At 46.5% G+C, this 22,649-nt stretch overlaps 2 protein-coding genes across 38 annotated transcripts in view; one reads left to right on the top strand and one right to left on the bottom strand.

Moving 5' to 3' along the window:
* Positions 1-16,484, bottom strand: part of PPIP5K1 (diphosphoinositol pentakisphosphate kinase 1) — a 43,209-nt gene extending 26,725 nt beyond the window's left edge. For 8 of the 36 annotated variants that reach the window (XM_070582157.1, XM_070582264.1, XM_070582242.1 and 5 more), the window contains exons 1-23: positions 13,802-13,940; positions 10,423-10,518; positions 9,972-10,146; positions 9,322-9,517; positions 8,778-8,868; positions 8,480-8,565; positions 7,993-8,147; positions 7,758-7,859; positions 7,139-7,300; positions 6,897-7,018; positions 6,141-6,242; positions 5,807-5,893; positions 5,615-5,690; positions 5,358-5,467; positions 5,190-5,272; positions 4,890-5,021; positions 4,582-4,703; positions 4,112-4,294; positions 1,682-1,823; positions 1,284-1,507; positions 831-958; positions 515-629; positions 244-351 (exon numbers count right to left, since the gene is read on the bottom strand). In XM_070582157.1, coding sequence (XP_070438258.1) covers positions 244-351; positions 515-629; positions 831-958; positions 1,284-1,507; positions 1,682-1,823; positions 4,112-4,294; positions 4,582-4,703; positions 4,890-5,021; positions 5,190-5,272; positions 5,358-5,467; positions 5,615-5,690; positions 5,807-5,893; positions 6,141-6,242; positions 6,897-7,018; positions 7,139-7,300; positions 7,758-7,859; positions 7,993-8,147; positions 8,480-8,565; positions 8,778-8,868; positions 9,322-9,517; positions 9,972-10,118 — 2,673 coding nt within the window. In that variant the 5' untranslated portion in view covers positions 10,119-10,146; positions 10,423-10,518; positions 13,802-13,940. Of the gene's footprint in view, positions 1-243; positions 352-514; positions 630-830; positions 959-1,283; positions 1,508-1,681; positions 1,824-4,111; positions 4,295-4,581; positions 4,704-4,889; positions 5,022-5,189; positions 5,273-5,357; positions 5,468-5,614; positions 5,691-5,806; positions 5,894-6,140; positions 6,243-6,896; positions 7,019-7,138; positions 7,342-7,757; positions 7,860-7,992; positions 8,148-8,479; positions 8,566-8,777; positions 8,869-9,321; positions 9,518-9,971; positions 10,147-10,422; positions 10,519-12,025; positions 13,774-13,801; positions 14,155-14,993; positions 15,186-15,793; positions 15,849-16,448 lie in introns of those variants that run through there. The other 28 variants (XM_070582174.1, XM_070582253.1, XM_070582285.1 and 25 more) reach the window with 14 other exon arrangements.
* Positions 16,423-22,551, top strand: CKMT1B (creatine kinase, mitochondrial 1B). 2 transcript variants are annotated; one of them, XM_008528503.2, is made up of 10 exons: positions 16,423-16,661; positions 17,532-17,717; positions 18,354-18,552; positions 18,755-18,850; positions 19,233-19,454; positions 19,601-19,686; positions 19,805-19,928; positions 21,619-21,753; positions 21,968-22,093; positions 22,307-22,551. In XM_008528503.2, exons 2-10 carry the CDS (start codon positions 17,569-17,571, stop codon positions 22,421-22,423), a joined length of 1,254 nt encoding a protein of 417 aa, XP_008526725.1. In that variant the 5' UTR covers positions 16,423-16,661; positions 17,532-17,568; the 3' UTR covers positions 22,424-22,551. The 2 variants fall into 2 exon arrangements, with proteins under 2 accessions (XP_008526725.1, XP_070438671.1); XM_070582570.1 differs by lacking the exon at positions 16,423-16,661 and having other exon boundaries at positions 17,225-17,717.
* Positions 22,552-22,649: the final 98 nt, after the last annotated feature.

Genomic DNA, 22,649 nt, shown 5'->3' with positions numbered 1-22,649 from the left:
ATCCCAAATTCCATACCCTCCCTAATGCCAGAGCTATGTTCTATGGTATCTCTCTGCTTCAACACCATCCCAAAACACTTTTTCTGTTCCAGCAGGAACCTCCTGGATGCTCTGTGTCATGCTGTACCTAGATGTCACACCTAGCTGGATTCTACAAATTCTAAGAATAAAAAAATTTTTTCCTAAAAGTAGACGAAGGAGAAAGAAGGGCCCTTTCCTCATCCTACCCTGTTAAGTCCTCACCTGTGTGTTGTCCTCATAAAGCATGATGACAATCTGGGTCATGTAGTTGAGCTCTGAGATGGCACTAAGATAAGCCAAAGCTCGCTGCCATTGTGCATCCTGGGACTCCTATCAAACACAAGAAGAGGTAAGCCAATGCCCAAGGACAAGGGAGTCAGGGAATGAGCAGGGAGACAAGGAGAACAGAGAAAAACTTGCAATAAAAAAGAAGCATGAGGAGGAGGGTAAAAGAATGCTGGGAAACTATGTTCATAAGAAGGAGGATCCTTACATCAAGAAGTCCCCCATAACGGAAGACACTGAGTAGGGAGTGGACATGGCTTTCACTTGTGAAATAGAGACGTGTTCGAACATGGCGGCCTGGGGAGAGCACTCCTCGGGAATACCTGAGATAACAGCTAAATCAATCACACTATCAGATAATCCTCTTCCCACCCCTCTACAAACTCCCTTCTCCCTCCTCAAAGACTTCTCTTCTACTTTCCATCCCAGAATCTCTTCTATTCTTGGTTCCCAGCCTTGATTCCCCCAAGGACTCCCTGACATGCCCCTCCCTCCATCCAGCACCCCTCCCAGCCCTCCCTCACAGGGGATGCAGCTTGTTGACAGACTCATCCTCGTGGGTTCTCTGCAGGTCAAGTAGTATCTTCCGCAACAGTGGAAGACAGAAGCCCACAGCAATTTCCAGTTTCTCCTCCCGACTGATCCCGTACTCCTAGGGGCCATAGGCCAGGAATAAGTACCTCAATGAGTCTTGTTTTCCTTTTGCCTTATATTCCCAGGCCCAAGATCATGTTTATCTTCACCTCAGGTCTAGGGCTTCTTTCATATTCATCACATCCCCCTCTCCTGGTTTCTCCTCCGTTAGCCTCTTGTACTTACTCAGAGCCAGAATGGACCTTGAGAATTGTAGCAACTCAAATAATTCCTTCTCTAAGTTTCCTTCCCCTGGGTCCCACACCACCCCTCCTTTCTGCCTTTTCCCTCCTTCCTTCCCCAGTGCCCCTATCCCCAGGGTAGATCCCTTATACGAGACACACCTGGGGAATGACCACATCAGCCAATGCCTTAGAGAGACGTAGCAACTCTGCTGTGCCTTGCAGTCCCAGACTCCCATTGTGCTGCACATCATACTTGACACAGTCATAGATGTCAGGGATCTTACTGATATCATAGCGCCCGCTCTTTTGTCGAAAGTCACGCTCCAGCTTGCTCCAACGCTGTAGCATTAGCTCTAGTGTCTCACTGTGGTAGAGTTGCAGGTCTAGAAGGAAGATAGATAGAGCCATGGATTTTACCTCTAACAAAAGACCCAGCAAATATGAAGTAGAAACAGAGAGATGAGGATGCCTTGTCTCAGAGAGTTAGGAGAGGATCCAGGATTGCCTGAGGAACCCACCCGTACCTGAAACCTTGAAGGGAAGATATTCACACTCACCTACAGATTTGGGGTCCTGCATCCTTTCTCGAATCTGGTGAGTGAGGTTTTCAATCAGGGCAAATACCTGATCACAGACTTTCACAGGATTCTGAATGATAGCCATGGAGTTGAGTAGGGAAGTGCTTCCAGTAGGAGCCAGCTGTGGGGAATAGAGAGATGAAAAGCACATAGGCTCAGTGCCAACTGCCCAGATTCCTGTGAGCATATTACAGAGACTGCAGGCAAATAAGATCTGTTTGTCAGCTCAATCTAATGAGCATTCTTAGACTAGCAGGCATACTAGAAGTTGTGGGGCCTTCAGATGAGGAGACTGCTCCGGCACACAGTCATCTAAGAGAGGTTGATATTAAAAGTCTTAGAGTCCAGAGAAAATAAAATAGACCTAGGTTTTCTTCTTGGGGGTTCTAAAATACACACGGAAAATTCTGGGGAATAAAGATTAAACCCAAATCCCTCAAAATCCCCACAGAATGTTTTCATGAGTGGGTAATCAAGATAACATTATCTTATTCCTCTAAACCAGATGCTAGCTTGAACCTAGAGTAGAGGTGCTGCCTCAGAACTGGGTTCCAACTCAAGCTTTTAGGACAGTGACAGTCAATGAAGAATGGGGAAGGGGAAAGAGGACTGTGGGTGGAATGCACACATTCTACCCAGATCCTCCCAAACTCCATTCTTGCTAGCAAAAAGAAGCAAAGGAGAAAGGAAAGGTAACTTAGCTTTTTTGAATTTGACATTGAGCAACGGATTGGAAAACAAGGCAGCAAGGTCCTGCCTTATCAAGGCCTACTCAGAGAAGAACACAGAAAATGCCATTCTTTAGGCAATGTGCTCAGCTACTTAGCTCATTTAAGAATCTATCAGAAATGGTTACACAAGTGTGAATGTACTTAACACTACTGAACTGTATGCTTAAAAATGGTTAAAGTGGTACTAATATTTTTTAAAAATAAATATATGTATTTTTAAAAACCTATCAGAAATGAAGAGCTACCAGTGGTTAAGACGGTTGAAAATCACTGTCTGGCGTACGATCCCCAGATAATCATGGGCTGGATACATAGGAAAAAGGGTGACATTGGGTAATGGCATCCACTGTGATTAATACTGTGAGGCAGTATACTGTAGTGGCTAATAGCCTGAGCTCTTGAGGTAGACTCCTTAGGTTCATACTAGCTGGGCAATCTTGGAAAGGCTTCTTAAATTCTTCTGAGCTTAGGTTTCTTCATCTATAAAATGGGAAGAAAGCAGTACAGGTCCACAGTTCTTACGGTGGATTAAAGATGGTCATTAATTCTTTGTCAGCTTCTCCTTCCCTTGAATCTGGCCTGGCTCTGTAACTGTTTAACCAATGAAAAATAACAAAGTCATGCTCTGCTAATTCTGGGCCTACACTTTAAAAAGCTTAGAAGCTTCTGCTTTGGGGGAGTTCTAAGCTATCATTTAAGAAAGCCAGTTACCATGCTAGAGAAATCACATGGAAAAAACATGTGGAGAGGAGAGGCTCTGAGACTACAGGGAGAACATAAGAAGGACAGAGTCCAGCCATCCCAGCAACTCAGTCAAGCCTCCAGACGGTACCCACTCCAACATCTGGACAACATCTGGACAATTTCAGGAGAGACCTCAAGCAAGACCAGTTGAGCCTAGAACTGTGAGTAAGATAACAAAATGGTTGTTTTAAGTTAATGAGTTTTGGGGTAGTTTTTTTTCTTAAGGATTGGCACCTGAGCTAACATCTGTTGCCAATCTTTTTTTTTCTTCTTCTCCCCAAAGCTCCCTAGTACACAGTTGTATATTCTAGTTGTGAGTGCCTCTGGTTGTGCTATGTGGGACACCACCTCAGCGTGGCTTAGTGAGTGGTGCTAGGTCCATGTCCAAGATCCGAACCAGCAAAACCCTGGGCCACCAAAGCAGAGCGCATGAACTTAACCACTCGGCCATGGGGCTGGGCCCTTGGGGTAGTTTTTTTCATACAGCAATAGACAACCGAAGCATTCTTTCATTCAAAATCCTTGAGACCAGCTGTGTTTTGCAGCTGAGAATTTTTTCAGACTTTAGGAAGTTAATACAGTGCATACATCACATGTTGTATAATACTTCCAGCAGGGCCTATGGCATAATCAAACATATTCACATTTCTGCAGCAAAATGTATGGCTAGTCACAATAAGTGTGATAAATAGGGATTAGAAATACTCTTATCATGTCAGGTTTTGCTCCCAAATGAATCTTGGTACCAAATTATAAAAATCTTTTTGATTTTTGAAATTTTGGACACGCTTATCTCAAAGCATAAGATTAAATGAGATATGTATGGAAAGCATGTGAAACAGTGCCTGGCACATAGTAAGTACCATTATTGATCAGTATTGTTTAGAATTTGGGATCAGGGGTATGTTGGGTACAAAGATAGGGAGAACCTGACCTGATCATAATCCTCAGGGCCAAAGGATGCATCCTGCTGCAAAATATGGTGCAGCCGAGCCTTCACCCGGTGCTGGCAGCTGCTCAAGGAATCGCCATCACTGTCCAGGAGTCCATTCATGTTGGCACTCTTCACCATTTGTACCAAGATGGGTGTCAGCTCCCCTTCTAGAGCCAGAAGGCCCTGCAGGGGAAGCACAAAGTCTATTAGTTTTTCTTCCAGTATAGTCCCCCTAGGCCTAGATGGTCCCAGAGATCAAATGAGAGCTGGCTTGGAGAGCTGGGGTAAGGTCAAGGGGCCTACCCCCACTAATTATTCTCAGCTCATTCTCAGTAGTATAGAATGGGGTCAGACACAAGAAGAAACTTCTGAGTCGGCACACAAACACCCTGAAGTTTCCCAACTAGTTCTCCAAATTCTCTGCTTCTCTACCTAATAGATGCTGGGACTGTGAGAGAACTGGTGTGCACCTTGGCAAAGGCAGCAGCAGTCATCTGGACTCGGCCCTCATCAGAGGCATAGATCTTGAGATCATGACGGAAAGTGCTATGGAGACGAAGCAGCCCACAACCAGGGAAGCCAGCATAGTCACCTGGGGGCAAACGGGAGAAGCAGGAATGGATCGCTATAAATACCCACATGGAAGAAAGAATGCTCATTTCCCCTTTAACTTCTCCATTTCCTCTGTCCCTTTGTTTCCCCAACTTATTCCCTAATCATTTTATCCCAGCCCTGCTACATATTTATCCCCACCACCCCCCCCCCCCAAAACACTCACCCTGTCCTCCAGGGTACATGCAGCGAAAAGCTCGCCCCAGCTCCTCAGCCTGAACACGGCCAGCAGGAGTCAGCTCTCCACCCCACTTCAGTACCAGCAGTAGAGATGGGGCCAGAGCCTCCCTTTGTGGGTCTGTGGGAACAAGGGGCAGTGAATAGGTCTAGATCTAAGGAAAATAGTGGGGACATCTAAATGTTAGGTCTTCTGAGGAGCCCAAAAAGGTAATTTGGGATAGAGGTCATCTAAGAGTTCAAGAAGAAGAGATCCGAGTGGTAACGGGAAAGGGGTATTATATCTCACCTTGCCCCTCATTAGAAGCTTTTACTCCATGAGGGTAGTAAGTCAACTGTACCTTCCGATTGATGCCTGAGAAGTGACCATACCTGCAGGATAAACTTACAGTTTACTTTCTACCCCAGCACCCAATTCTCACTGTTATTGGCTCCCATTTCCTATCCCCTTTCTCACATCTCGAGCACAGACTTCAGCTGCTCCAGTTTCCCAGTCTTCTCCTCGATCTCACCACCTGCTTCTTTCTCCAGTTCACCCAATAGCAGCCTTGTGATGTCCAGCACCTCCTACAGTTAAAAATAGGGTATCCCTGCAGGAGGCCAAGTCTTGGCCAGTTACCCTATCATCCTGGTCTCTCATCAAGGCCCTCAATCCCATACCCTCTGTCTTTCCCATAGCACTGCTCCTCCCAGCCAGATACACCACCTTATTACCTGTAGCTGCTCGGGCCGCTTTAGTTTTAATTTCCCTGTCTTGTAGCCACCGTGTTTTTCAAACAGACTAAAAAACCTGAAGAAATAAGGAGAAGCTTCAGTATGAAGTGAGACAGTCAAAGGTTCTGGGAGCTGCCCCCTCCCATCTCCCTGACAAAAAACTATTTGTCTAAATTAGGACACTCTTCCTACCTTGAGTGTGTCACTTCCATCTTCATCTTTTGCTTGGGGGTACGATCCCCATGACGGATAATTGCAATGACACAACGAAGTTCCATCCTAAGATAGGCTATTTGTTAGAGCCTCTCCCCCATCCTACCCCACATCCCTCCCATCATTTCATCCTTCTCAACATGTTAAAAAACAGAGGAAAAACTTTCCAAGATTAGGAACATAGTTAGGGTTAAGGAAACTGTCTAGAAGAGACCCAGGCTCCACTACCCAGATGGCACAGGGTCAGGAAGTAACTACTGGTCTGACTTAGGTGCCTTAAGTAGGTTACTCCATATTTCCTACTTTTGCTCACATAGTGCCAGATGTGGTAGGGACAATGGGAATGTCCTCAGCCTCTGTGGGGATGGACCATGGGATCTGGAACTGTGGGGCAAGCTCCCGCATTATGGTGTTCCTAGAAGGAGAACATGAAGAAGCCATGTGAAAATGAACAAACCAGAACTACACATATGAACAAAGCTCACAGAAACTAGCAAGCTGTAGAAGAATACATTAATATAAAGTCTAAAAACATGCAAAAAAACACCCCCACATATGTGGTAAAAATACTAATAAATGCATGGGAATGACAAACACCAAATTAAGGATTCTGGTTACCTCTGGGTGAGAAGGAAGGGGACGTAATTAGTGAGGGATATGTAAGGGCTTCAACTGTATTCTTAATTTTTGTTTCTTAAGCTCAATGGCGAATACGTGGTTCACCACATTCATCATTCCTTACTCATTTTTGAATGCTTTAAATATCACATGATTAATTTTTTTAAAGTCAAGTTGTAAAACAGTACTACAGTATGATCACATTTAGTACAATGTAGTTTACTTATACATGGCATAAGTAAATAAAAGACATACTGTTATGTCTAAAACTTCTGAGGAGTAATTACTTCCAGGGAGTGCAGTGTTGGGAAGGCAAGAGGACTGAGGAGCCCTTTCTCTACTTTCCTTTTTCAGTTTTAAAGAATTTTTATAACATTTAAAATAAAGTAAAAGCTTTCTAACTCTCTTCTCTAAGCCCGTTCTCCCCACCCCAGACCACTGTGCCCCTTACCCCAGAATCTTGGCACAGTCATCATAGTATTTCATTGAATTCTTAACAAAACTGAAGCCATTGACATCACACACAAAGGAGTGACCATTGGCACGAAGAAGGTCAAAACCACAAACTGTTTGCTGCAGGAGAAAGAGGAAAGATGAGAACAAGAGAGCCACTCCTTCTTCCCAGATCCGTGCCCCTGTCTCTCTCCCTCATTCCATAGCACTCCCACCCCCACCCCACGGGCCTTCCTCCACCTTAAAAGCTACGCAGACTTTCCTGGCCACCAGCTTTTCCATGGCAGTCAGCATGACTGGATATCGAATCTCTTTCCCTTCACTGTCTCGTTCGACCTTCCCATCCAAAGCCGGAGATTTTCTGGCTTCAGCATGGGCATAATCTGGCCCCACTGTATACACCTGCAGGTACATAGCATCACTGAGTATGCCCACAGCTCACCCTGCATATGAGAAGACAATATGAGCAAAAGGTCTATAAACTAGTTTCAGAGTAAAAACACAAAAACAAAAACAAAACCCTGAGTATTAAGACCAAGGAGACCTACATTTTTCTTATGGAGCCCTAGTGTAGTACCATTATGAAGGTTTCTCCTTGAGACTCCAGCACTATCATCTAGTCCTTACTAAGAAATAACTTACCAACATTATACCATTTTCCATGTCACCCTTGTCCTTGCTCTAACAGTGACAATGTAAATGTCTACTTCCCCCACTTGTTATCTTCACCTGAATATGAAAGCCAATCACATTCACACTTTATTTTCTGTGACCCCCTCCACATACTCCCACTTGCTTCCCAAGCATCCCATCCCACCCAGACATTTATAACCTCTTAAATCCCTGTATCCACCATAACCTTGACATCTGTGCCATCTGTTGGCATAAACTCCTCATAGATGTATGACCCTGTCTTTCGGACGCTGCTCTCAGGAGAGTAAACGCTGCTTCGGCTGCCAATCTTCAGAAGGAAAAGGAAGAAAAAAAAAATCTTGCTTCCACCTTGTCCCCAAATCCTCCAGCTTCCCTCCCCACAACCTCATTCTTGTCCTTCTACCTGTCTGACTCCCCAAATGCTCAAATGTCCCCCACACCTTACGGAAGAGGCGTTGGCTTCCTCCTCCAGCTGAGCTGGGGTAGTAGATGTAAACATTATGGTCCTCTGCACTCACTGGCTTCTCCACAAACGGCTTGGGAAAGACAGCTCCATTTACCTCTACTTGGTCTTCTCCTTCTATCAGGTTGCACTCTGAAAGGTAGGTGTGTGGTCATTCCTAGGACCTAGGGTTGTAGAATATTTCCAACTCCTCTTTCTCCAAGTTTTAATCTCCATAACCCTCAAATTTCTATGGCCGTATCTTAGTAATAGATATGATAATATCTGTATGGTATATAGACATAATAATACATATATAAGAGGTCCAAGGCTCTGTCCAAAGACACACAGCTCTAACTCTACCCATAATCCAATAACCAAAGCCTCACTTAGATAGGTGGTACACAGGAGATGTTGAGAGGGTGAAACTGGGCTAAGTCATAGAAAGCAAGGCAGGACAGGACTGGACAAGGCCAGGTACTTACCCTCTGGCCGGGCAGGGTCACGATTGAGCACAGCATATCGAGGCAGATCAATACCCTCCTCCTGCAGGATCCGGTACACCTCCCTCCTGTCACCCCGAATAAATTAGCTGGGAGAGGTGGGGGATGGTGACTAAGGGGACAAGCTAGGGATTTCATGTGCTCAGGAATTGGGAGATACCAGGGTACAGAACTTAAGAGGGTATGATATGAAAATTAAGCATGTTTGTTTGACTCCACCCCTCCCAGAGTGGTCATGATCTCAGAGCCACCCATCCCACCGGTCATCAGAAAGCTATACCTATCCTGGATGTAATACTGCATAGCCAGGTCATTGATTAGAAAGGGGTTTCGAAGCTTGGAGTAAGCAACAGCTTTGTCCAGAGGAAAGCCTGGGATGGAAAAAGGAAATAGAGAGACCAAAGAAAGAAAGCGAAAGAGAGAGAGTGAGAAAACAGTAAGAAAAATAGAGAGACATATTAAAGCTATTAGTTGCCACTGAGCTCCTCTACCCATCCAACCCATCACTTATCCTTCTGCCCAACTTCCCAACTCTAGTATATCCATCAGGAAAAAGTAAGAAAGAAATTATTTTTAGGGTCTTTCCAGAGACCCAATTCTGTCAGAGACCCTAAGAACCTTAGAGCTGTCCTGAAGTTTGAATATGGGCTTGAAACTACTCCCAGCAACTCCTCCAAGATGTAGGGAAAGCAAACCCCTTTGTACTGTTCTCTAGTGTGTCAGGAAGAGCTGATGGCCTCTTTACTATTTGACAGTAAGAACCTCATTTCCTACTCCAGCTTTCCCAACACCATTCCTTCCTATTTTCCTTCATAGAATCCAACCTTTGGAGTGGAAAGAGATGAGACAGTGGCAGGATGGCCAGTTTTCCACAGGTTCATTGAGGATCACATCTTCTCCCAGGATGATAACAGTCAGGTAGTCAAATCTGCAGAGTCGCTCTAAGATTTGGGTCATTGGCTTGGACTTGGATTTCTTGGTCATAGCACAGATGCCAACAATGATCTGAGGTTCAGGAGGCTACAGGGAGAAAATGCTGTCAGGAACTCAGGAACTTCCCACCTAGACCATGGTTATCAGGGAACACTGTCTCATCTCCTTAGGGCAGAGTTTCTTGCCAGGACTTTGGACGTATGGGATAAAGGTTGTCTTCTAACTTAGGTCTAGATTGGGGTGCCTGTGTGGATTCCTACTGCCTACAGAATAGGAGCCTTTCCACAGGAAATGTGTGCTCAGGCAGAATAGCCAGAGAACCAATAACCAAGAGACAAGAGGAGGAGGGCATAAGGGCAGGGATTTCAAAGAGAGACAATCTAATCAATCTCCACTGTCCCTCCCCTTAATCTGGAGAAGGGCTGCTTATGACAAGGAGTTTATGCATTTGGAAAGAAAAGAGAGGTGTCTCCATCCAATGGAATCTCAACTCTATGACAGGGGTCCCAACACCAAGTGACATAATTTTCTCTAGTCTTACCACTTCATCCTCCTCATCCTCAAGGAGCTCGCCGTCACTCTCTTCTGTCCTCATGCCTATTCCACGGGTGCCCAGCCCCTCATCTCCAGCTCCAAGGAAGAAGTGGGCTGTGGCACTCTCGCCCTCACTGGCCGGCAATGACCACATCCCCACCGGAGCACCCACTCATCCCGATCTGCAGCGGAGGGTATCTCATTAGCTCAGAATCCAAGCCTCATGACAGTGGGTGGGGATGGGGAATGGGAATGAGAAATAAGAGGAAACTACAAAGGGACTAGGGGAAACAGGAAACAAAGCTATGGTAAGAAGGATCAACAGGAAAGGAGGCGTGTGGGCTGTGACTTGAAATGACTAAAGATCCATAAGAGAAAAGCAAGATCTCCCTTTTCCTCCTTGCTCACCCCACCCCCAACCATGAGACTGGTAAGAGGATCAGTAGATTAACCCTTACAGTGCTGGCATGTCCCTGATTCTGCCAGCAGGAAACACCATTAACTCCAGCAGCAAGTAGGAAAGGCAGTTCTTCATGGAAGGCTACTGTTGATTCCTACCAGAAGAGAAGGTTAGAGTGACATTTCAAACTTTGGATTCATTCCACAATGTTCCTAACCCTCCTCCACCTCCCCACAGTAGTGTTGAACTCAGGGATTTAATTCAAGGGCAGAGGAATGAAAGAGCTCAGCTGCCTTTGCCCTTAACCCCCATCTTCATTCCTACCAAGGATTAACTCAAAAAACATTTATTGAGGGCATCTTATGTTCTAAGCATCATATTAGAACATTAAAATCCCCTATGCTCCCCCCACCTCTCCTTTACCTGCTCTACTTTAAAATATAGATGCCTAAGTCCAGAAAATCTGTTCAAGGAAAAAGGTCTAATGCTGGTTGAGAGACTGAGGATACAGGCATCCACACAACATCCTCCAGCCCACTCTCAAATTGAAATTTCAATTTTCTCTCCACTGTCTTCTGGTACTACAGACCCAAAGCTGGTCTAGGCCAAGGTCCCTCACACCAGAAGCTACAGTGGAAAAAATCCTGCCTAGAGCCACAATCAGTGAGGATATCATAAGACTTAAACTTGAGTCAGGACAACCTGACAGTTCTACTTCTGCATACATACATTTAGAGTAGTGGTTCTTAAACAATTGTGATTATGCTGTGCAGGGGACATTTGGCAGGAGACATTTTTGATTGTCACAACTGGGGAGGTGCTATTGGCATTTAGTGGCTAGAGGCTAGGGATACTGCTAAATATTCTAAAACACATAAGGTATTCCCCTACAAGAAAGAATTATCCAGTCCAAAACGTTAGTAGTGCCAAGGCCGAGAAACCCTGCTGTAGGGAAACTCACGCACATAAGACACGTGCAAGAATGTTCATAACTTCCCTGTTGGTAATGGAAAAAACTGAAAACTCAGATATTACAAGTAGAAGAATGGATAAATACAATGTAGTGTATATAAATGATAGATTACCAGAAATTTAAAAAGTGAATCAAAGCATGTGACAACATGGACAGCTTCCAAATGCAAACAAAAGAAATATACACATAGTACAATTCTATTTGTATAAATAAAAAATATTACATATGTTAATGACTATATACATAATTAGTAGAAGTATAAAAACACAGACTGGAAAGAAAGACATCAAATTAGTGATAGTGGTTAGTTATCTCTGAGGAGAGGGAAGAACAGAATTCAGAAGGAGTTGAATGGAACTTAACAACCTTATCTATAATGTTTATTTCAATTTTTTAAAAATCTGAAGCAAATATACAAAAAGTTAACATTTGTTAATACTAAATTGTGGGGATGTGGGTATCTGTTATTTTTTTCCAAAAACAGAGTCACACATCAGCAATTTTCCATGTTCTCCAAAAGTTCTCAGAAATACTGACTAATGACTCTAATGAAAGTCACAAAGTCCTTAAGTAAATGGATTAATAACAACTTTTAAAATAATCTTCAATAATTACTTTCTGTATTTTTATTTTAAGCCCTTCCAATATAAGTGGGATTTCCAGCTTTGATTAGAAAGTTATAGCTAACCTTTATATAGACTTCAGCCTTTCCAGTCCTCACCATCTGCTTGTCTCCATTTTGTCCTTAGACTTATAATTTACAGTTGTGCACTGCAGGTCTTATACATACACTCCCCCTCCTGATTAATAGGCTATTTCTTTGAACTCCTTTTTAGTGACCTGACCCAATTTCCATGACTTGTGGCAAATAGAATTTTGTTGTACTCTTTATCCTTTCTCTGAAGCAGGAGCTTTCTCTCATGTCTAAGATTCCTAACGCTTCACCCTTTCTTCCACTAAGTCCTTGGTTTTCCACTGAATGTACAGTCAAGTTCTTGACATTCTACTACAATTCTCTAACAGGGGATAGTAATAGAATGGGGAAGGAGAGACTCTTCACAAAATGGGGCTGAAGAGAGGTGAAAGGCCTAAATTCATAGTTAACAAAGCAAAACTAGAAGCCTGACAGAAACAGCTATGAAATAAGCCAGGATTTATTTACATGTACCTCTGGGAGAAGCTGGGGTCTAATATGGTGTTCTAAGAACCATTCCCCTATTTTCTGTGCTCTTCTCCCCTAACACTTTTTGCGAAAGAAAGGAAAACTTCAGACTCTACACTAGGCTAAAGGGCTGTCTTACTCTGGCCCAAATCAATGCGGAAGGAAAGAAGGAAGGAAGCAAAAGGAAGGATGGAAGGGAGGGAGGGAGAAGATAGGTAGGAAAGGAGAGAGGGAGGGGCAGGTGAGCAATCTTCTCAGGAACATCTATGTTAAATCAGATCTGGAGGAGGAGTAGATGGGAGGGTAAACTGTGTAACTTCTTTATCCCTTAGAATTTAGGGCTGCTTGCAGTAGTCCTCTAATTTCGTTAATCACCATGCACTGGATGGAGGGCTCCATCAGTGGTGAAAGGGAAACATCAATAGAGTCCAGGCAGGAAGACTTCCAACACAGTAAAACTCCTCAGGTAACCAACACTATGTCCTTCCCACATTCCACAGTGGACCCCTTAGCTCCTTCTTGATGCAATTTTTAATCCTTCACACATACCCTTATTCTGACCCTGGTGAACTGTGCTGAGACCCATGTTCACAGTATCAATTCACTCACATTGCCTTCCTTCTCCAGCTCGCTAAAATGACTCTTCATGGACGCCCCTGACCAGTCCCAACACTGACTGCTGTCCCCTCCCCCATCACTGATCAACTAATCCAATTAATAATCCAACTAATCCCCTCACTCACTGATTCCACAGCCATAAACAGTCCTTCAAACCCTCAGATGAGTCACCACACTTGGTAATATATTTATATCGAACCCTCAATGATGCGCCACTAAGACTGCCTGAGATCCCATCTTTCCTCACACTGCCCTCTCTCCAGGCTCACCTTCTCTCTCCTCTCTGCAACAACCACTTCCTCAGGCTGACTCACTCCCACCCCTCCTCGCACAGACGTCCCCACCTGGACCCTCTCCCCTGCTGCCTCCGCTCCTCACGCGGACCCTCACACGTCCTTCTCTTCCCTCGCGGACCCCCTCCTGTCCTCTCCTCACACAGCTAGCTCCCAGTCGCGAACACCGCCCTCCCAGCCCGACTCCACTACCTTTGCCCGCCCCCGCCTTCCTCGCCTCACTCTCCCTGCGCTGACATTGAGGCCTCTCCACTGGGTCTCTCCGAAGCTGCCCGCAGCGGGTGCTAACCCCGGCCCTCGCCGCCCGCGGAGCCCACTCCAGCCAGCCCACCCCCTCAGATACCGCCCCCAGCCCCCAGCCACTCCCCCACCGCCCCCGGCCCTCACTCACCCGCCTCCCTGCGCTCGCGCAGCCGAACCTGCCGGCAGCGACACCTGACAGCGGCCCAATCAAAGCGCGACTTCTCTGCGGCGCCACCAATCAGCGGAGGGCGCGCACCGGCGGCGGAGTCAGGCTGCGTTGGCCCGCGCTTCTGCGCGGAGGAGGGTGGCCCCTAGTGGCTCTAGGGAGGAAGTGCAATCTGATGCTCCCCTTCCTCCGATTTTCTAGCTGCGTCGCCACAGTCCAGATGCGTGATCAATACAGAGGTTTTCCAGTAAGACGAAGAAGAGGGGGAAAACGAGATGCAGAGGAAGAGGCAGAGTTTGTGACACTGCACCTCCTTGAGGACAAAACCCAGTCTTCTGTTTGTTTTATAAAATACGACGGGGTATGATGTCCGTAAAGATCCAATAAATGTAGGTTGAAAATGTTAACAGATGTAGAGGAGTGAGGGTGAGATTGGAAACAAAAACAGAGACAAAAAGAGAAACAGATCAGAAAGTTAAGGAAAAGAACAGACTGATTTATGGAGGAGACAAGAAAATGGATGGATATGTAAAACTGAACAAGTTGAGTCCTATCTCCGTACTCTGTTTGCTCTCTACCCTCCAGACTTGTTTGAATCCTGAATGACTCTTCATGGACGCCCCTGACCAGTCCCAACACTGACTTCTGTCCCCTCCCCCATCACTGATCAACTACAATAGCTGTAATAGCTGTGCAGCCTTGTACCAGTCACTGAACTTCCCTCAGCCTCCGTTTTCTCAACTGTAAGAGAGTGGGATTAAAAACCTAATGCATAGGGTACTGATTATGTAAAAGCATTTTGTATATGTTTGTATTGTTATTTTTATCTTTGCATCCTCACTTACGTTTCCCTGGTCAACACAATTCCACGTTCCATGTTTCTTCTCTGCAACCTTAGGGATCTTACCACTTTTTCAGTCAGGTGCCTCATTATACTGACCCCAAGGCCTCCCAAATGAGATAGAGGTGATTCTAAGGACTGGCCCTAAGGGAAACAGATACCTCCCTAGTTCATGTGCAGGCTCACATCCCTTCCACCACTCCAGTTCTTCAAACAAGTTATTAAAGCATTTTCCAGGTAATTAACTTGTCTTCTCATCCTCCTGATAATGTACACTCAGTCTCTAGTCATCCATTGAAACAATCTAATTCAATTCAATGAAATAATACATACAAGAGTTCCTTGTACGGGGCCAGCCCGGTGGCACAGTGGTTAAGATCGCAAGTTCCGCTTTTCGGCAGCCTGGGGTTCGCCGGTCCGGATCCAGGTGCAGACATGGCACCGCTTGGTAAAAGCCATGCTGTGGTAGGCGTCCCACATATAAAAGTAGAGGAAGATGGGCATGGATGTTAGCTCAGGGCCAGCCTTCCTTGGCAAAAAGAGGAAGATTGGCAGTAGTTAGCTCAGGGCTAATCTTCCTCAAAGAAAAAAAAGAAGTTCCTTGTAATTGTAAAGTGCTTTATAAATATTATTGATAATTATTACTATTAAATAAATCAATATATATCAATTACTTCTTATATGCTATAGGGTAATTTTTCAAAAAATGAGTATTAATACATTATGCGCCTGTGAGAGGCTCACAGGGAGCAAGAAAAGTACACAAATACCTATCTTTTCTCAGTGGAGCTATTATTCAAATTTTGGCAGCTACTTTCTAAACTTGAGTGATTTCTCTACTTTTCTGGGCAAGTCTTGTTTTACCTTCTGTAATTATTTCTTCCTGCTTCCTACCTCTTTCATCTTAGCAACTACTCTCTCAATCAAATAACAACTCTACTGCTCTGGAAGATTATCTTCCTCCTTTATCTGGGTAAATACACACCTTTCCAAGTAATTATACTCGCTTACTCACAGCTACTCCTTAACTTAGATAATGAGCCCCCACAACACAGGCAACATTTTCTCTCTCTCCAAGGGTGACCACACTCCACTGCAGAGCTCTATCTATTCTCTGATAACTGCTCTCTTACCAGGAGAAGAAGGAGTTAAGTGATGGACCTAAAAGAGAAGAGGATGGCTTCCAAGGATACCTACAAATGAGAAAGGAGGAAAAGGAACACAAGGGAAGAGGACCAAGGCACCTCCCTCCACGCCTGTGCTTTCCTTAGAAGGTTGAAGAAGGATTCCTGAGAGAAATGAAGGGAATGAGAGAATAGGGGTAGGGTGAGGTCTCATCAGTGGGGCCAGAGGAAGAGAATATCTCTTTCTCAAGTACTCTTCCTTAAGATTTCCAAGTATCTTACTGGCTGTGGGTACACCAAGATAGCTGAGGGAATAATGCCACCATGCGTACCCCACCTTAACTGACCCTCCATAATGAAGCCCCACATCTGTATTTGGGCTCCAACATTCATTTTCCTCCCTGACAGGACAAATGTCAAGCCACACCCAAGTCACACTTGGAGCTGTGGGAACAAAGCCTCTCTCAAATATGAGGAGAAAGAGGAGGTGAGGGAACCAGGAGGAAGGTGGAGATTCCCTGGTGACCTTATCCCCTTGGACACCACTCTTCCTTACACTCTGGATTAAACAGCATTAGGGAGCCAAACACACCTGGTGGTTGGAAACCTGTGCCTGCCTGTTCCATTCCTACACCCAGTGATCTCACCACACCCTTAACCTCACCTTACACTCCTCTCCAGCCCAGGAACTGGGAGCTACAGAGAGGTAAGAGAAGGGAAAGGAGGAAGGGCAAACTAACAATTTCCTGTCCAACCCCAGGCCCACGCCCAGTGCAACCAACAGGTAGGCAAACCTGCAGAGGCTATTCAGAGGGAGTCCCGTGTGCAGCAAACGGGTCTGAGCCTGGAAAAGAGGCTGAAAAGTAAAAGATCAAAGGTAAAGTAAGGGATGGGGCGGGTGGAGGCAGAAAAAAAAGTGGAGGATTATGAGAAGTGGAGGCAGGACAAAGCAGGGCTTCAGACTTGGGGGCAGGTTGGGGTGGGGGAACGCAGCATAGATGGAGTAAGAGTTAATATTTCCCTGACAGCTCTCAGGGAGAGCAATGCTCAGCCTTGTAAGAAGAGCACAGGTGTGAAAGGAGGCGCCTTGGTCCTCTTCCTGGTTCTAAGGGAAAGGTGACCTTGAGCCAGCGGGTGTCTTTCCCAGTGTGTCTCTAACTCTGTGCTTTCTCCGTGTCTTCCTCTGGTAGCTGTGTTTATTCCGCGGTTTCCCTGTGGCCGCCTCCCCTGGGAAGCCTGGGGCAGGCCAAAAACAGAGAAAATGTTGGGCAATGTCACCCTTTCACACCCACAGAGCGACGAATCGGTTTTCCGGTTAAACTGAGAGGCTCGGGGGAAGGGTGTCTGGGTTTCGCTATTCCCGTCGGGTGCTGTCCTCTACTTGGTGCTGAAATATGGGCGCCTTACCCCAGGTGGGCCGCATCCCCGGCCTAGGGGTGTGAATCTCCAGTCCCCCTAATCTACCTGGCGGGTGCTGCCCACCTCTGCCCCCGCATACCTAGCGCGGTGGCAAGCGGGAAGGCGGAGCCTGCGTGAGCCCCACCCCTGGCGACTGCGGCTGGGGCCTCCCTCTCCTCCCCCCGCCCGCCGCTAGCTCATTGCGCCTCTCCTGCGGTGTGGTTGGTACTGGCTCCTACTCCCTCTCCAGCCTCCACTCCGGCCCCCACTTCGGCTCCAGCCTCGCACCCAGTTCTGGCCTTCAGTCTGCCTAGTTGCATCCTCCCTCTCCGTTCCTGCCCTGCTCCAGCTCCTGCTCCGGGATTCTCTAGCTGGACCCTCAGGCCATGGCTGGTCCCTTCTCTCGTCTGCTGTCCGCCCGCCCGGGGCTGAGGCTCCTGGCTTTGGCTGGAGCTGGATCTCTAGCCGCTGGGATTCTGCTCCGCCCGGAACCTGTACGAGCCGCCAGTGAACGACGGAGGCTGTATCCCCCGAGGTATCAGCGTCTGAGGCGCGGGGGGGTTGGAGGGCCAGGTGGTGACGGGAACGCAGATGTGGATGAAGATGAGGACCCGGGCAACAGAGAAGGGCTATAATCACGAAGGCTCTGGAGTGAGGCACTGTACAGTCTGGAGACCTCAGTGGGGTGGGGGTGGAAGCCAAAACCAGAAGGTGAAAGCATTCCTGGGGACCTGTAACCTGCAGTCCCCGCCCCCAAGACTAGCTCTGGCCCTGTGAGTTATGCCTGTGCTCACTCTATCCAAATCCCTAAATGAGAGACCAGGAACTATCCTTTTCGCTCTCCTCAATCTCCTTTTCCTGCTGTTCTCCCCCATTTCCTGAATTCCCCTCCTTAGTCTTTCCCCTCCCCCATTCCTAATGTTGTGTTCATTGGAGGAAAGAACTGAGCATATCTGGGGGAATTGAGCCGGCCAACCAGAGGAAGCTAGACCTGTTGGGAAAGAATAGACCCTGAAAGTCCCTAATGAGATTACCAAGGTTTAGACTCCCTCTAATCTCCCCTCCCAAGGAGCAAAGCCAGACATGGCTAACTGGACAGCTCCCAGCTGACTGCACTGGGTGTAGGCCCCCTGTGCCATCCCTCCATGGTTACTGGGTACCCCCTCCCTAGCGCTGAGTACCCAGACCTCCGAAAGCACAACAACTGCATGGCCAGTCACCTGACCCCAGCAGTCTATGCCCGGCTCTGCGACAAGACCACACCCACTGGTTGGACGCTAGATCAGTGTATCCAGACTGGCGTGGACAACCCCGGCCACCCCTTCATCAAGACTGTGGGCATGGTAGCTGGAGATGAGGAGACCTATGAGGTAGGGGGCCCTCAGAGTTTCCCTGGTGACCCAATTCATCTTCCCAGTAATCCCAGCTCCTTCCCCCTAAAAACCCCTCACTTTCCCTTAAGACTGGACCATCATACTCATGTTTTCTGACCCAGTGAAATCAATCCACAACTAAAGCCTGGGAAAGGATTCCCTCTCCCTAACCACTCTTTCCCTCTTAATTCCCCCTCAGGTGTTTGCTGAGCTGTTTGACCCTGTGATTCAAGAGCGACACAATGGATATGACCCCCGAACGATGAAACACACCACTGACCTGGATGCCAGCAAGGTGAGTTAAATATTCCACTTCTGACTTGCATTGCCTTATGTACAACTCTCCGTTTCTCCAACTCCCTTCCCCTTAATTATTTCCTGACTCATGGTCATTATGCTGCTGAGCTTTTAGTCTTGGTGTGGGGAAAGAATTGTATCTTAAGGAGAGGATAGATGAGAGGAAAGGGTAGATGAGAATAACCATACGCCAAGGTGGGCACTTTAGGGGAGGGTTCATAACACCCCTTTCAACTTGAGTGCTTGTCCAGTGGGCTTCTCTTTCCAAAGAGGGGTCCTTTAGAAGACCCCTCTAGTCCTTAAGGTCTCTCCTTCCTCAGGGCCCTCAGCTCTCTCCCACTGTCTTTTGGTGACTTACATTAATTTCTCTTATTTCCTAGATCCGTTCTGGCTACTTTGATGAGAGGTATGTATTGTCCTCGAGAGTCAGAACTGGCCGAAGTATCCGGGGACTCAGTCTGCCTCCAGCCTGCACTCGGGCAGAGCGGCGAGAGGTGGAACGTGTGGTGGTAGATGCACTGAGTGGCCTGAAGGGTGATCTGGCTGGACGTTACTATCGGCTCAGTGAGATGACAGAGGCTGAGCAACAGCAGCTTATTGATGTGAGGGGCCTTGAGAGGGAGTTGGGTGGGAGGAACAGCTGAAAAGAAGAATCAGAGGGGAGGCTGGGCCAGATGAGATTGATGGGCTCTGAGATGCTTAGGGGTACTGTGAAGATTCTTAACCCAAGTCCCTTTACTCTCCCCAGGACCACTTCCTATTTGATAAGCCTGTGTCCCCATTGCTGACTGCAGCAGGAATGGCTCGAGACTGGCCAGATGCTCGTGGAATCTGGTATGAGGCTGACCTTACCTCTTTTGTCCCCATGCCCCGTAAGTCTCTTTTTTTCTCTATCTCTCCCAATTCTTGCTCTGCCTCTTGATGCCTGTCCCTCCCTCTCTCTTGCCCTCAGGCACAACAATGAGAAGAGCTTCTTGATTTGGGTGAATGAGGAGGATCATACACGGGTCATCTCCATGGAGAAGGGTGGCAACATGAAGAAAGTGTTTGAAAGATTCTGCCGAGGCCTCAAAGAGGTTGGAGAAGAGTGTATAAGGGAACTAGGTTGGGAGGACGTAAGGAAAAATCAAACACTGGAATAGGTAGATTGACCATATAGTTTATCAACCAACTCAGGACACTTTTGATAGTGAATGGGATCATCATCAATCACTCCAGGACAATAGATATAAATCAGGACTGTCCAGGGACAATCAGGATATATGGTCACCCTAAGAATAGAAAGAGAGAAAGAATGTGAGGAATCTAAGGAAGTAAATAAAGCAGTTGCCAGATAATGCAAAAAAGGGATAACTGAGATGGTGGGTCAGTGCCTGGGGTATGTGGTGTGGGAGGGTAGGGTATGCAGATAAGGAAAAGGTATGAGCCTGGATCATACCTTTGGAGTGAGAGATTGCTGTGTTCATGATTCTAATGTAACCACCCAGTGCTGAGCCAAGGTAAGCCTTGACTCTGGATTCTGTCATTCTTGCTAAAGTATCATGTCTAGGTTTTAAGCTGGGAGTGAGAGGGAGACCAGGGAAGGTGGAGGATGGGATGACTTAAGTTCCAGAATGTGTGGCTCTACATGAGGGGTTGAACTGAATCTCAATCCTATATGGATTGGGTCTCCACATTCAATTCTAGATTAGAAATCCTCATAAACCCAATTCTTGTTGTATGTTCTCGTATATACAGTTCTATTTTGGACTTATAAAGAGAGAGAGCTCCTCTTCTTTTCAGATTCTAGCTGGGAAGTTTCTACTGTTTTTAGCAAGTAATAAACATATTCTGACTGTAAGTAGGTAGGGAAGTTCTTTTTAAATTATATGCCTTGATTTTATGATCTGTAAAGTTGGGAGAATAAGACTTCCTACATTTTAAGTTGTTATGGGGATTAAATGAGATAATACATGTAAAGGGCCCAGCCCATAGTAAGTGTTCAATAAGTGTTAACTGCTGTTATTATCATTCTAGATGGAAAGGTTTCTCCTTGTTCAGCATGTAAGCTATCCCTCTATGCCATGGTTATTTCTGAACTATGAACAGGGTCCCCTTTACTCATGTTAGGTAGTCATCTTCATGTCCATCATTCTGGCAGATCCCCTGTCTCTTCAACTCTAATAGTCATCTTCATGATTAGGATGCTTAAGTAGAACAAAAATACCCTTCCCACACTGCCTACTTCTCTCTCACACATACACATAACAATGAGTCCAGCTCTTCTGCACTGTTTTCACCTTTCTCTCTGCTTTCTCACATGTGCTCTTTCCACAGCTAACAGAAGGCTCTCTTACCTCTTCCTCTTGGAAAGCCTACACCCTCATTTTCTGTCTGGAGGAAGCTTCCAGGCTCTCAGCTCATTAGCAAAGCAAAGATAATCAATGCATGGAGAGGAGCTCATTGAATAATCAATCCTTTCTTAGCTCACTTTACCACCTCCGTTTGTTTCACTAGATCATCCTCAATGCACCATTCCTTCAAGTTTCTCTTCCACACACAAGATATTTTTATACAATCTCATCAGTATGGGCTTGCAACATCAAAATTACCTTATATGCATGATAATAACAAACCATTTCCACACACACACACAAAAAGAGCAGTGTCATTCTCTCACAACCCAAGTTTCTGGTTCTAGACACATTTATAGAGTTCCTGTGGCTCTAGCTAAGGGAGGGTCCACATATCCCTGACTTTTCACTAACAGAGATTTTGTGGACTCAGGTGGAGCGGCTGATCCAGGAGCGTGGCTGGGAGTTCATGTGGAATGAGCGTTTGGGATACATCTTGACCTGTCCGTCTAACCTGGGCACTGGACTTCGGGCAGGAGTGCACATCAAACTGCCCCTGCTAAGCAAAGTAAAGGAGTTGTGGGCTTAGAGAGGGGTGTGAGTGAGGAAGGTGGCTGTGTGTGGATGGGAGGGAGTGGGCACTTTGAGAGGAGCCAGACACATTGTGACTAAAGGGTCAGGGGAAACATCTCTGAGCAGGTTCAGGTAGGTTCAGATCGGTCTTCAGGTAGGACCAGTCTCTGCCCTATTGACTCTGCCCCCAATCCCTATCTCACCTCCAGGATAGCCGCTTCCCAAAGATCCTGGAGAACCTAAGACTCCAAAAGCGTGGTACTGGAGGAGTGGACACAGCTGCTACAGGCAGCATCTTTGACATCTCTAATTTGGACCGACTGGGCAAGTCAGAGGTGAGATCCTTAGAGATTAGGGCGAGGAGAGGTATACGTCTGTGGGGGTTGACATAGGATGGTGAGCCAGCCTCAGGAATGCAATAGAATCTGAAATGAAATTCAGGTTGAGTGGGGAGGCAATTGGAAGTGAGTTCCCAGAGCAGGAAAATCAGTGCTAAAGAAAGAAACTCAGGTTGTGAGAAGCAGAGATGGAGAGTTAGTGTCCTCCAGGTGGAGCTGGTGCAGCTGGTCATCGATGGAGTTAACTATTTGATTGACTGTGAACGGCGTCTGGAGAGAGGCCAGGATATCCGCATCCCTCCACCTCTCGTCCACAACAAGCATTAACTCCCCATCCCCAGCAGATGACTCAAGATCCCCAGAAATTCTGCCCATTCTAATGGTGGCCAGTTCTACTTGCCCTGGATGCCCCCTACCCCACTCCCGTCCTAGTAAAGACTCCTTGCTATGCTCCAGCTGTCTGTGTTATTTCTAATGGTGGGGTGAGGAGGGACTAGCCTCTAAGAAAAGAAAAGAGGCAGTGGGGTTATTTATGATGGAAAGAGATTCCAGA

The sequence above is a fragment of the Equus przewalskii genome, chromosome 1 (genome assembly GCF_037783145.1).
Source record: "Equus przewalskii isolate Varuska chromosome 1, EquPr2, whole genome shotgun sequence".
In the NCBI taxonomy this organism is placed as follows: Eukaryota; Metazoa; Chordata; class Mammalia; order Perissodactyla; family Equidae; genus Equus; species Equus przewalskii.
This window is presented reverse-complemented; position numbering and strand designations above follow the sequence as displayed.

Excerpts from the sequence above, each read along its gene's own strand:
- CKMT1B (XM_008528503.2), top strand. The coding sequence starts at position 17,569 with ATGGCTGGTCCCTTCTCTCGTCTGCTGTCCGCCCGCCCGGGGCTGAGG. Across the intron at positions 19,687-19,804 it reads CCAGATGCTCGTGGAATCTG|GCACAACAATGAGAAGAGCT; the intron begins GTATGAGGCTGA and ends TCTTGCCCTCAG. Across the intron at positions 21,754-21,967 it reads AACTGCCCCTGCTAAGCAAA|GATAGCCGCTTCCCAAAGAT; the intron begins GTAAAGGAGTTG and ends TCTCACCTCCAG.